This window comes from Anomalospiza imberbis, chromosome 12 (assembly GCF_031753505.1).
Source record: "Anomalospiza imberbis isolate Cuckoo-Finch-1a 21T00152 chromosome 12, ASM3175350v1, whole genome shotgun sequence".
Taxonomy (NCBI): domain Eukaryota; kingdom Metazoa; phylum Chordata; class Aves; order Passeriformes; family Viduidae; genus Anomalospiza; species Anomalospiza imberbis.
In genome coordinates, this window is record NC_089692.1 from 10,569,690 (window position 1) to 10,584,008 (window position 14,319).

General features: G+C 38.4%; 1 protein-coding gene across 8 annotated transcripts in view; it reads left to right on the top strand.

Annotated features, from left to right (window-relative positions):
* The window catches only part of FTO (FTO alpha-ketoglutarate dependent dioxygenase), a 223,642-nt gene extending 215,912 nt beyond the window's left edge, over window positions 1-7,730 (top strand). For 6 of the 8 annotated variants that reach the window (XM_068202714.1, XM_068202724.1, XM_068202715.1 and 3 more), the window contains one exon: window positions 7,392-7,730. In XM_068202714.1, the coding sequence (XP_068058815.1) occupies window positions 7,392-7,545 (154 nt within the window). In that variant the 3' untranslated portion in view covers window positions 7,546-7,730. The remainder of the gene's footprint in view (window positions 1-7,391) is intronic. The other 2 variants (XM_068202716.1, XM_068202717.1) reach the window with 1 other exon arrangement.
* The last annotated feature ends 6,589 nt before the right edge of the window (window positions 7,731-14,319 follow it).

Genomic DNA, 14,319 nt, shown 5'->3' on the forward strand with positions numbered 1-14,319 from the left:
AGGAGGTGCACTGATTTTCTCACGGACAGTTTCTGGGTCTGTTGGACACAAAGGAGGGGAAAAGCTGTGTCTGGGGAAGTAAATCACATCATGCATCTGATGCCAGGACTATTCTCAGTGCTGAGGGCCACCTCCTAGGTATTGCCCATTATAGGGGAGAGCTGGTGGACATAGTGAGGAAGGTCACTGATAAACTCATCACAAGTCAGGTAGATTTCTGTTTATTAATTACCTCACAGTAGAGATTACTGTATTGGAGAAAGGAAATTCTTGTTTCCTCTTTTCTTTCATTCTTTACACCCAGAGCTGGAATGTTATGGAGGTTTTAGGGCTTTACAATCCCTACTCTGTAGCTGAAACAAACCTTTATCCTTTTCCTTAGTTTCTGAGCTAAATAGTTTAGAAAGACTGATGTACATTTTGACAGATTTTGATTAATATTGTGGGGGAGAAAGTATTTTAAGTTCTTTACAGTTAAGACAAAGTAAAATGTTTTTTTTTTAATGATTTTGAGTTTCATATTTTTCTACAAATGCATGTGAAGAACATTGGTGCACCCCTTGAAAAGTCTTTTGGTTGGACTCCACCAGTGCTTTGGTTGCTGTTATTTCAACATGTGGAGGGTTTTTCTCATATTTACTTGGTTTACTATTTGAGTAATAATAGAAACTCTGACATTTTCAAGCTGATGCAACCGTTGTTTCACCCTGTTTAGTGTCAGGTTCATTGATCACTTCCCTGCCTTTCTGTGGAACAGCAAAATGCACTCTACAGGCCAGTGTTAAAGATGGGCTCTGCTATAGATTCACTTTGTCAAAGTGCACACAAGGCTGGCTGTTTTCAGGCTATCCTACTTTGTCACCAGCGATGCCTCAGGATATTGTAGCCAGCGTCTCATTTCCAGTGGAATGGTTTGTTTTGAAGGCATAAAGCTCTTGAGTCAGTGACTGTAAACGTTGGTTCTGTGGTAAGGGCCAAAAGCACCAGTGACATGAGCCATTATCAACTTTTGACAGAAGCAGACAGAGATCATCTGATGTGCCAGCAAATGTATTTGTTCATGTGCCTTTGTGCAGCTGATACTTTTTTTTTTCCTTAGATAAATATTTAACTGATATTGCCTCCATCCCTTTCCTAAAACTGGCATTCTATTTTCAGGTTTCTTATCTGGAAACAAACTCTTTTTGTCTCTTCTTTGCAGTCCTGGTCTCAGCCATTTTTTGTGGCTGGGCATATGGGTTTTCTCAGTTCAGTCAGAGGGAAAGAGAGAGGTTTTTCTAGCCAGGCAAGAGCCTGGGAAACAGTTGAAAAAGAATGTAAATAATTCACTATCTCTCTCTTGTTGTTCACATTGTTTACAAGACAGGTTCTACTACCGTGTGTCATTCACTGCACACCAATGGTGTGAGATGTTTTTACTTTAAGACCAATGAAATTAGTCTGCATGATATTCTCTATATATAGAGCGGTGCATTTGAAATAAATCAGTTCATTCCTTGCCTTTTGACTTAGAGTCATTCTGTTCCCGTCCTGCTCAACAGCAACATGGGCACACTGTAGTTACAGCACATGAAAGAACATCAGTGATGACTTATTGTAAATGGGACAGACTTCTTGGGAATGCACTGGGGATTAGATGTCCAAAAGAATGAAGCGCTTCTCTCTTTCCATCTGGCCACTTCATTTCACTGCTTGTTTAGAACCAGTACTTCTAAAATCTAGTTTGCAAAGTCAAATATTGATTTAATTTGAGGGTTTTTTTATTCTTAAAAGATAGAGCAAACCTGGGAAGGTTTTACTTGTGCAGAATCACAGGAGGGACAAGCAGGGAACAATTGAAAGAAATGCTTTCTGTCAAAGTTGGCAATTTTCTGATTGGTTAATTTAAAAAACTAAGAAAATCTTTTGTCTAGATTGTACTCAATAACTTTCAAAATATCAGTTTTGGCATGAAAAATTCGAATTTTGTTGGTAATATAGCCATATAAAAATAGTATTTCAGTATATTCATATTTTCTCCATCCCCTGTTTTTTCAGAAAATAGTCTTTAGGATGCAAACTAAAAAAGTTAATACCAAGTGAAGGATTTTTAATTATTAGCTTCTTTATGTTTTACAGAGTTTAAACAAAGAGATTAGAAAGTATTCCACCCTAACGCTGTGTCATGATGGAGCATTAGTCAACCCATTTTCCAAACACTCTTCAAAACACCTTTGGTGAAGTTCCAGCTGAAATACTGATTCTATATATGCTATTTCTTCTAAAATAAGCTAAATCAGAAGTCAAGCTTTGAATATATTTTGACTATAAACAAGTTAAGTTCCAGCTCCTAGTGTAGATCTCATGTCTTGGATTAGTTCTCCAGAAAAAGCTCTGGGAGAGCATAGGACTGGTTTCCCTTGGATACAGGTGATCCAGGCTGGAGTACTGTCTGTCTTGTATATGCTCTGGCAACTAAGAGTGTCACCTTGAAATTACATGGGATTATCCTGACACTGAGATTAGAGTAACTATACGTAGTTTACATAATAATTTGAGGGACAAGAATGAAAAATCCAAACCTAAAGCAAATCTCTTTGTCCCAGGTACCTATACTAGTAGGATTTGTGTTCCACAGCAGAGCTCTGTATTATAACATTAATAGCCCATATTTGATCAGACCCATATGTGCAAAGTCACTGTGAGTTTTAAGAGTGGAAGATGGTGTCTAAAGAAGTTGCTGCTGTTCCTCTTCCTCAGAACAGCACGCTCCCATGTTAGCAGAGCTGTGCCATTTAAAGTGATGGCAGTCTGGGTTTCAGGAATGCATTTGTCTTAGTAAAGTGATCCAAATGCTTTTTTTGCCTGGGCCATTGTTTTAAAAGTTACCCTGAAGTTTTGAATAATAGTACAGTAACACCTTTTTTTCCAGATTGAATGGAGGGAGAAAATAGCTCCCCATATAAAACATAAAATTTCAGAAATGCTGGAGTAAACGTGTATGGATGAACGTGTGCTTTTGTACCTGCAGGGCAGATGTCCCATCCTCCCCTTCTGACCGTGTCAGTGCATGGGGAAATCAGCCAGACCCATTTTCCTTGTCTTACCCTATGAATTTCCATGTCATCTGCATTGGTCTTTGAACTGCTGGGCATAGGTAACTAAATTAGTACCATCTCAGAAACAGGGCTGTTCATATCCTCTCCTCACTCTTAACATGCCTGTGCAGTCTGAGCCACGGATTGACCCCTATTGATCTGATTTGACTACACTTCTGTGGACTAGAAAAACAGTGCAAGAGGATCCAGGGACTCTAACTCACAGTACCTTATTTAGGTTCCTAGGTAATAATTCTTATTTGCATTAATCACTTGCATTAATCACGCAGAACCCGAGGCTGCCTCTTGCCTTCAATGCATTCCTGTTCATGACAATACAACAAAAAGGTACCTGCTCTGAAGAAAGTGTGTTTTAATTATGTTGATACTTAATAGTTGCAAAACTTAACTGTTAGAAAAAAGACATTTTTTCAAATCAATGACTCACGCATTACTGTAAAAAATATCGATTAAAAACAAAGCATAATGTTAGTCATTTAGTCAGTAGAGTGATGCAATACTGAAATAAATGTATCCCTTGACTTTTGCATTAACCTTTTATTGACTGCTTGCATACTCATAATTAACACACACTTTAGCTAGCTTGGTTAATTTTAGCATTGTGATCAGTGTCCTCTAACGTAGATGACACCCTGATCATCAAAAATGATCAAAAAAAAGCAGCCCAGGGAACCATGACCAGGCAAGTGTCTGTCTCAGCAAGTACACACCTGCACATGGAGATACCAGCCACCTTCCAGGGAAGGCTTCGTGTGCTCTTATGCAAATAGTCAAACAGTCATACAAATATTTGTCATCACTTAGTTGAACATTGGTAAATATTAATGAGCAAAGTCCGTTTGTCAAAAGCAGACAAAAAGGTTATGAAAAATCTGAGAACTTTAGAGGGTAGAGGTAGTGAGAACGTGCCCTTCAACAGTAACTAAAAATGTTTCTTTTAAATTGAAACTGTCACAAGTCTTGATTGTTTTAGTAAGAAAGTAGGGACCATGGAGTTTTGTGCATTCTATAAACAAACAATTTCTTCTATAATATGTTATTGAACACTTACTGTCAAGATGCTGCAGCTAAATTGTTCTGAAATATATCACGGCAGTTTTCCTGCTCTCCTGCTGCAGATAAAGTATTGAAGGAATCTATTCTGTATTTCAGAGTTTGTGTGATTTCCACTCTTTACACAGTTTTTACATAGAATATACACAGGTTAGTTGTATTTTCCTTTGGAATTTTGACTTTAGTAACTCAAGTTAGAATTTTTAATTTATATTGAATATTTTCTGTTTATTTTTATTTATCAGGAGCTATTGTTGCTAATTCATGTTAACTGTCAGATACAAAGAATTTTAAATAATTTTGTAGAATCATTTAGAAGCCTTTGATTGTTCTGTTGCAGTTTAAAATGTTGCTATGCTTTTGGCAAGATCTTCAGCTCTGTTCCACTGCTACAAATTAAAGACCATTGTAGGAACAATTTCTCCTCTAGAATTTCTTTTTTTAATCATAAATATACTCATCTAGAAAGGTCTGGGTTTTGCACCCTAATTCTGAGTGAGAACGTGCATTTTTGACCGTGTTCCAGATTGTGGGAGCCATTCAGGTGAATAGCTTATTGAACTGCCAGGTGCAGCAGTGACTGCCTAGAACCAGCCCCATAGCTTTGAATATGAAAAATTTAAGCTGTCTTTGATGTCAGCAGATCTGGCACAGGGGTTGTAATTTTGGTCAAAATAGATGATTGACAAATTACAAAAATGTATAATTCCCTGCTGTTCTTGCTAGTGTGGAGCAAAGCTGTAGAAATCCAACAGAATGACAAAGGCACCATGGGATCACTGAACTTGGAATGCTGTGGCACTGCTTTCCCTTTTTTGTATTTTTACAGCACACTGATGCATTTCTGTCATCAGACTGGCACAGCAAGTCTGAGGACCTGACACACTTCTATTCCTCTAATCCCTCACATAGAATATGCTATGGCTAAAACTTCCCCAGGTGCATGATTTCCTGGAAGTTCAGGCACGAGCTTGGTTGTGGGGAGACCTCTCAGCAATGGCTCTGCTGGTAACAAATACAGAAAAGGGAAAGTAGCAAGTAGTGGCTCTTGGGCTGTCCAGGCACAGCATCACCATGGCTGCCACCACATTTACAGCAGCACAAACACCCACATGTGAGGGAAAAGCTGGTCAATCTGTTTGTGTGAGAGAGCAAGGGAAAAAAAGACAGGAAAGGTAAAAAAAGGGCTCTGAAATGCTGAGGAAGCTAAAGGTTGATAAGTCTTTTCTCTCAGTGAAAACTGTTGTTAATAGATGTGGGAGAGAGAAAATGGTTTTTTGTTATTATTATTATTAGCTGAGTTTTGCAGATCACATAACATGCCTGCAGTATTTACTGGCTGAGCTTTATGATTTGTCATCTGCAATAATCACTACATGGTTAATTTATCCACTTTTAGATGGAAATGCTTAAACTGAAGTGCTACCCACCAAACTGAGTGTATTATTTTGTGCCAAGATAAAAAATAAAGCAAGCTTCTAAAAGCCTTATAGAGTTATGCTGTAATTAGTTTCAGCTTCCCCTGCATATTAATTTTCTCCTGTTCCTTTATATAATTTGGAAAATGTCTTCAGAACATGATGGTACAATCAGTTAAGTACCTCTCAGAACTCACACACTAAACTGCATTTGCTAGAACAACTATTATAAAGCAGCCAGCAAAACAAATCCTCTGTTATTCTGTACAGTGCAGCTTATCAATGCAAACAGTTTAATATTTATGCTAAGAGGATTGTCACAAGTAGCTTCTGTTCCTTTAATTCTTGTTTTAAATAAATAATGAGAACATTTAAACACATTACTCTTCCCAGGGCCCTGAGGTCGGCTAATCTTATTATTTATGAAGTGATGTGCTACATAATAGTACTTAGTGCATGTTAACAGATGCTATTATCAGGGGCTGATGTGGAGAGCTGAAGATATATTGGAATGCTGTGTGTTAATACTGTCCTTGTAGTGTAATGTACGATGGATTGAGTGCCCAGGATGCTGGTGCAGCAATTAACCACCCACCAACATGGGTGTAAAGCTGAAGTATGTTTTCTCATGGGGATTACACTGCTATTAATAATTCCCAGGAGAAGAAGACATCTTTCATTTGGCAACAGTCTCTTCCAGAAGGTCAGTGGTGTGGACAAGGAAGTTGAGTGTGTCAGTATTCTTAGAGTTCATTCTAGTGAAAGACGCATATATGTTTAAAATAACTTGAAAGTTCTTACAAAAATTATGTGCTTTATAGAACACAGATTTAAAAAAATGTCATACAAGACATAAAAGTGCATTTCTGCAATTTGGTTGTTATCTCTTTAAAGAGCTATATAGACCTGCAGTATGGACCAAAATTAAGGTAATTCTCAGCATTTTTTTTTTGCTCCATTGCAAATATTAACTAATTAATCAGCAATGTGCAAATTGTTTGAAGGGAAGGGAAAAGAGAGGGGGAGAAATCCTCCTTGAACTATGACAATGTCTTTGATGCAGCACATATTAGTCTAATCTTTAGAAATGTGATGGTTGCCACTTATAAAAACTTTCCTCTGCAGGCTGCAGTTCAGTTGAATATTATAATTAGACTTCACTAGTATTGATGAATAATCCATTTAATAAAAAACATTGTAATTCAAACATTTTCTCTGGAGACTAACATACACTAGCCTCTTAATTTAATTTTATTGAAGTTTTGCCCACCCATTCATCATTGGAAGTTGTTATTAACCTCCATTTCCATTTTTCTTTATAGAATTTTCTCTTTTTATATTGCCTTTTTCAGTGCTAAGCAGGTTGATACACTTGTAAATCTCCAGAATCTACAAAGCTAGTCTGGCTTCTTTAATGTTGTTTAATCTATCCCTCCGGACCTTAATGCAGTAAATTCAGTTTAATCTTTCTCAATAATCTAGTAATACATTGGAAACCAGCAAACATTTAAATCTGATAATGATTTAATCACATACTTTAAATAACAGCTAAGATAATGAAAAAATAATTCACCATATAAAGGAACACTAACTGAGTTTTCTCTGTGATTGGCTTTTTGAGAAATCCCTATAGAAAATACAAAGTCTACAACAGAAATCAACTTCACTGGAAATGTGCAATCCATTTGATGTCAGAAGATGTTGTATTTCTTTTTTTAATAATCTTTCTCTTTAAATTAATGCTCAAATGTATCCTTGCTGAGTATTCAGTTTCTTGATACAGTTTTACTTAAGTGGTTTATCTGCTTACCTTTCTTTTCAGATGCCAGTCAGATGCAGCAGAGAGCTTGCCAGAAGACCAGAAACCAGAATGCCATCCCTTCTGGACAGATGATGATGAATGTAATATGCCTCTGCCATATGATCTTGAAGAAGTAATTGCTTATCTACAAAATCTTGTTCAATGGGTAGAATAGCAAGTGACCTTCCAGCCTAGAATTATTGATGCTGGTCATCTGAGGAGAAGCTTTGTTGTTACCATAAATCTTTTCAGCTTTATGATTTCTTGATTGTATGTTATTTTATGTGTCAATGCAGATTTTACCAGTCTTTACACAGTAGCTTAGTTACTGCCTCATAATAAAAAAGACAAGCCTCCAAATTTACAGAAGCCTGTGTTTTTTAAGACCTGAAATCCAGAACACCAGCCTTAGTTCCCTCCACTCTAGTTCCTCCTTAGTTCCTCCTCCACTCTAATTCCCATTGACCCTACAGCCCAGGGATATCTGTGTTTCACAGAATCACAGGATGGGTCAAGTTTGAAGGGACCACAGTGAGATCATCTGGTCCAGCCTCCCTGCTCAAGCAGAATTACCCAGAGCACAGGGCACAGGGTTGTGTCCAGACAGTTCTGGAATGTCCCCAGTGAGGGACACTCCACAGCCTCTGGCCAGGCTGTTCAGAGCTCAGGCTCTGCACAGCAAAGAACTCCTTGCTCACGTCCAGGTGCAACTTGCTGGGCATCATTCCTGCACCTTCCTCTTGTCCCATTGCTGGGCACCAGGAGCAGAGCCTGGTCTATCCTCTGACACCTCCTGCAGATACTGACAGACATCAGTAATGTCCCCTCTCAGCCATCTCTTCTTGAGGCTGAGCAGGCCCAACTCTGCCAGTTGTTTTGACACATTCCCTTGGTATCTAAATTTCAGCTTCCACGAGTGCCTAGAGCTGTCTCTGGCCTGGCAGGTTTGAGCAACCCAAGGTGTGGCTCACACTTGTGGCAAAGCAGACTGCATGATCTGGGCATCCTAATGAGAGCCCAGCTTGCGGTGAGTCTGCTGGAGACCTTCAAAACAGAGCTGTGAATTCTCAATCCAGTAACACAAAGGGGCAGGAGATGCTGGAGATATTCCTTTGTGCAGTGGTTCCTTCTCAGACCATTTTTTCATTCCATGAGGAATTCTGAGGGAGTATTCTAACATAGATCCCAAGACTTTCTTACTGTTTTGCTTCATGGCAACAGAGTACTACTAAGAGATTTCTGATGTGAATCTGTACCTCCTGGGCTCTCTGGGATTCAGAATTCAGTTCCTAATCATTGCTTTCTTTCTGCATGTTGTGAATCATATTCTGAGGTCAGGTTTCCCAGAGCACTGCCTAAAGAGGTGATGAACCTAAGTAAGACCTTCCATTAGGGTTGTTCCCCTGAGAAACTAGATTTAGATTGTGTGATATTGGGTATTGCAGCATCAAGTGAGATCTATGAGCACAAACCCAAAAACTGTGAAAAACGAAGCTATTTGTAATGTTTTGTAGTAATGTGCTATAAAAAGAACAATTCTGTGTGGGATGATACAGGGTGCTCCTGAATGAGACAGAGAATTTTGTTTTGGTAAATTGCTATTTTATCTGAACTGGTTGGGCTGGTATCCAACTCTGCCACAAAAAGCAGAAAATCATTATGGTGAAAAAGCACTCAGGCTGTATTACCAAAGAAGCCAGTAAGGTTCAGAGTTTGACGTTGCCACCAAGAAACGAATATGCCTCTTGTATTAATGTGGTGTTTAAAGTCTCTGCTGAGGTTGGGCTCACCCAGAACACACCAGCTTCTGTACTGGCAAAGCGCTGTGTGTGTGGATGAGGCTTGTACTCCCAAAAATTGTGCTTTTGACAGTATAACACATGCCAGACCTCCCTGGAGCTAAGGAAGCTGTGCCAGTAAAAAATTCAGTTTCAGTGGTATAAAACCGTGTCCACACCTACCAGCTTTTGCCAGGACAATTATATCAAGTAGAGGTTGTAGCTCATAAGACTTTAGGTAAAGCTGTGCCAGCAAAAGTATAAATACCTGAATCAAGTGTTTCCATTGTAGTCCTGGGCTTCTGCAAAAACTTTTAGTTATCCTGTGGAATGTAAAGACTCTCTGAAGAATAAGTTATTACTTAAACTAGGTTTGATAATATTACCATGATCCACACATTTATCTGTTGTCTCTTGTGCCATGGATTTCATAACATTTGGAAGTACAGCTCTGAGCATAGCTTTCTCTTCCGTGCACTAGTTAAAGCTGGCTTTACCAGTGGCATATTTGGATTAGTGCCACACTAAACACTGTTTACTTTGGAGATCACTTAGAGAAAAGCTAGCTGAAGATGTGGGAATTCTGCTTCTGAAAAGGCACTTCTCAGAAACAGATCTTGCTTTGGAAATGAGCAATATGAATTCAGACAAGCTAATGATGTAACAGTGTTAACACAGCATTTAGGGGGACTGTTTATTTATGCTGTTATGATCACTTTGTGTTTAATTAAGCATTGCTAAAATCCATAGGGATCATGGAAAGGAATCTGACCACCACAAAGGGTGGAGAAGGCACATCAATGATGTAGTTTGTAGCTGAAGTGGAGGCAAAGCTATTAAAAAAATGATTGGCAAATAATTATTTCCAGCAGCAGTAAAAATAAAACCAAACTGAAGCAATCCCAAACCTATTAGGAGACTGCTGGCAGTAATAATAGAAATTTTAGAATACGTGTTCCCAGGTCTTGCCTATGCTCGACGATTTAAGGTAGTGAATTAGCTGAACTAGTACTAGTCTCAGTGCAGTCAGATACCACTTATCTAAGCCATGGACAGCAACAATATGGACAAATGAACACCTTTAGAATAAGACTCCCAAAATACCAATAATCAAGTGGTTTAGGGCTCTGTGTTGCATTCCAGTCTTGCATCATCTAAATCAGTATAACCTGATTGAGTTCAGTTGAAATGCAGAAGTATGAGAAGATTTCATCTCTCCAAAGCCCAAAGGAGTTGACAGCAATAACACGAGTAAGATGGTGGAACTATTTGAAGCACATAGTAATGCCAAATGGTACCCCAAAAGGAGAACACGGTTAAAGGTAAATATATATAAAAAAACCTGAGAGATCAAGTATAAATTATTGCTGTGTTTATATTATGTGTTAGAAGCTGACAAATACTTTGAAGATTTCTTTATTTTATTCAAGTAGTTATAATTTAGCTTGTTTCAATGATTCTTTAGCAATCCATTTATATTCCAGCATTAGATAACCCATTTCCTTTTTGAAAGAGCTGGAAGACACAGCCTCTAATTAATGTTCTGTGTGTAGCAATTGTTTGCCAAGCCTGGATGCTTTAGAAGCATGAGGACCAAGGTCAAGTTTTTTCAAGGAAGAGGTGAGAGCATAAATTAACTTCTGACATTAAATTCAGTGGCTCTTTTAAAATGGTGAAGTTCACGATTTTGCTTACATTTACTTTTCATCAGCCAGGACTGAATTGAGGTAAAATAGTTCACTTGCACGTGTGAGTCAGGCTAAATGGATTGCAGAAGATACAGATCTGTTTGCCTGTCTGCACTTGCCTTTAGAAAATATTCATCAATTTTACAAAAGCTACTGACTAAACATGGAACCAGTACAAATGAAATGCTTAAGGCAAGGGCTTTCTTTTATAAATCTGATACAGAGTTAGTTTTACACTGATAGAAGGAAAATGTTGGCAGAAAATGAAAAACTTCTATTGTTTCTGTAATTTGGGGGATGAAAGATACAGACTGTTTTTAAGTACTTGATAGAAAACTGCTGTGTTATGCAATGTAATTAGAAATGTTTTTATAATGCTTTGTTCATATCCGTGTATATGAAAATATTTTATGCCATAGGTCCTTTCTTCTGTTGAAAAGGTTATGTAAATAAATAAAATTAATCTCAATACAGTATATTTTAAAGGCATAATACTTATGTTCTAAGCTTTACAGCAGGTTCTGATTATTTAAAGGGTAAATAAGAATGCCGTGCAAGATGGGTAACATGCACCATAATAAATATCCAAATCAGTTGTCATATTATCATCTGAATATGGTTTTAGTTTCACTGGTAGTGGTACAAGATGCACTGTAAAATCATGCTGGACTACTTAATGCAGTGGGGCAGATTCAGGTGTTCCGTTAATGTAAAAGCACAGAAATCAAAATATTATTAAAGTCCATCATGAAAGGTGACTAAAATATTGAAGTGTTTTAAGAGTTGGCATTGCTCCTTTCTCATTTATAGTAGTGCTGTTCCATTAGTCCTGTACCATGTCGTGGAGTTTGGCCTGTTGGACATTAAACCACGCCAGGCTTAGGCTTATGTCTAAGCTGGGCTGAGAGCAGGGCAAAACGAGGTGGGATGCACAGGAGACCCAAGGGAGGTGATTTTTCAAGGCCACAACTTCATTAACTGGACTCATATGGGAGTCATTGAGCTCAAACTTGTACAGTGCAGGTCAGGATCTCTCTCTTAATTGTTACCACCTGGTGCAAAGTTAATATTGGCTCCTAAACCCCTTCCTGCCCCTGACAGCCAGTCCTCAGCTTTCTTCTGGGATCTGACCACTCTCAGCTCTCACCAAGATTGCAGAGCTGGGAAGAATGGTTGTTCCACTGTAGCAACAGGGATGACAAACTCTCATCCCCAGCTTCAGCCTCCACCTCCCTCCTGCTACAGCACCACGGACTGAGTACCTCCAAACATTCTGCTTCTTATTTGAGATTCAAGTTGCTGCAGCTCATGTTCTGTTCTGTCCCACAAGGACAGTGATCTGACACAGGAAAGGGTCAGATGAGAAGAATTCTTGTTTGCATGAGGTTCCTCTTTAAAAACACACCCATTGCACTCCCCATAAGAGTGAAAAGTTCAGGACTACTATAATCTGCCTTCAGAGGGGGGGAGCTGCTAGGGAGTGATGAAAGACTCTGGCTAAACCACCGCATTCATTGTTCTGTAGGACTCCCATCCTGCCCTGTTCTTGTTCTGTACAGGCAGAGGCAGTCCTGAATAGAACCACTGCTGTCTTTCCTGTCCAAACCGACTGCTCACCTTCAGTGTGGCTGGGCTTGCACCTTCATTTACATTCATCTGTCCTCTTCATCTTAGCCTGAGGGCATTCATTGAGCAAGAGAAGATAATTTATACCATTACAAAAAGACTGTACATAGAAAGGCTACAGAACTGGCTGAATAACATGTAAAATAAAAGCCAAAAAATAACCAATAAAATTAGCACATCAAAATGCTAATATTTAGGCATGAGCACTTCACATATCATGGGAACTCTTGTTTCTCTTCTTGCTGTTTAGGAGATAACATTCATAATCCAAAAGAATGTATTATGCTATGGTTTACATCCTCTAAATCTCCACTAGTTTTACAGGGTTTGTCCTGTAAAATGATGATCAAGAATTTGGTCACAAAAGTTGTTCTCCTCCCCCTCCCTATCGTCAAATACTTGCTTTCATGCCAACACATCTTGGTCTGATTAGTCTCCTTGATTACAGGCTAAAGTAAAAAGTCAGGTGTATAAGATTCCCATTATCCTTTATTCCACTGCTTCTAAGAACAGGTCAGATAGAGTTATTTCAGTGAAAATGTGAACAATCAACTTCTGTTTACCATTAACCTTCAGTTTTCTTTTCTTAAAATCAAATCAGGGCTTGGTAGGCAGTTATTTTCATACATGTCCCTTGATCAGTGGAACAATCTGTCAAAAGCCATTAAAGCCTCTATTAGGTTGAATTGCATTCAAAGTTAAGCTCTCCAATCATTTGAAGGACTGTGATGATTGCTTTTAATATAGTATACATTGATTTCTCTCTTGGAGAAGCAAGATAACTTTGAAACTAAGTATGTATGACTTGAGCATTTTGCTCTCCAGTATGTCTTGAGAAGCTGTGTTTCTTGTGGAAGATGAATGTCTACATAAAAAAAGGAAAAAACAAATGCAGTGAAATCACCTCTTTATTGTCAAAATTTTTTAACTTTTCCTAGTTCATTGAAACCCTCAAGGTGTAACATATGAAATACGAAGACATTTTCCATGGTCCCTTTCCTCAACAGCTTCACTGATTTATCTAATTGTACTGATATTGTAAAAGCGGCTCTTTATCTTAAAATATCAGGATGATTTACACAGAGAAACTGAGGCAGAGGTCAAAAGTGCAGCTGGGAGCTGAGTGCCAGCACTGGAATAGTGTTATGTAACCCTCTGTCACTGGCCTATCTCTATCACTTCCAGAAATCAGCTCAGTTTACAGAGTAAAGATGCTCTCACAGAATTTGTCCTCCAAAGTTATATCTGAAAGTTGAGCAGGAATCTGTTACCTACTCATGTCATATTTAGCACAATATTTAATTAACATAACATACAATAATACATCTCATATAACAGAGACCTTTCAGACCTCCTAAGGTTTGATTAAAACTTTTCAGTGAATCTTTTACTTACATTCCAAGTCCCTGAGCTCTCAATGGGAAAGACAGATTTTATTGCAATTAAATGATTCCATGGAGAATATGCAGTGTATAATGCAATACAATATAACACTATCCCCTCTCCTCTAGATCTATTTTAAGTATTTCCACTGCATGTCCCACAAGGTGGTACAGCTGCTGTATTAGGAAACTCTTAAGAAAGTACCCTGTTGGTATTTGTGCTGTTTTTCCCAAGGTGAAGGTGAGTTGTTGAAGCAAACTAGAATGCTGGTTATGCACCTGTTAGCACTTTGGTCTGGCACTTATTTGCTAGTCTGGCAGTACTTTACTGAGAGCACTGTGTTACTAGCTATTTTGATGAACATCCTAATAAAGTATTATCCAACATCAAAGAATTCCACAGTTCTTTTATTGCTGTTCTTTCTCTTCTATTGACTGATGCCCCTTCTTTCCCTTTTGTCTCAGTATTAACAGT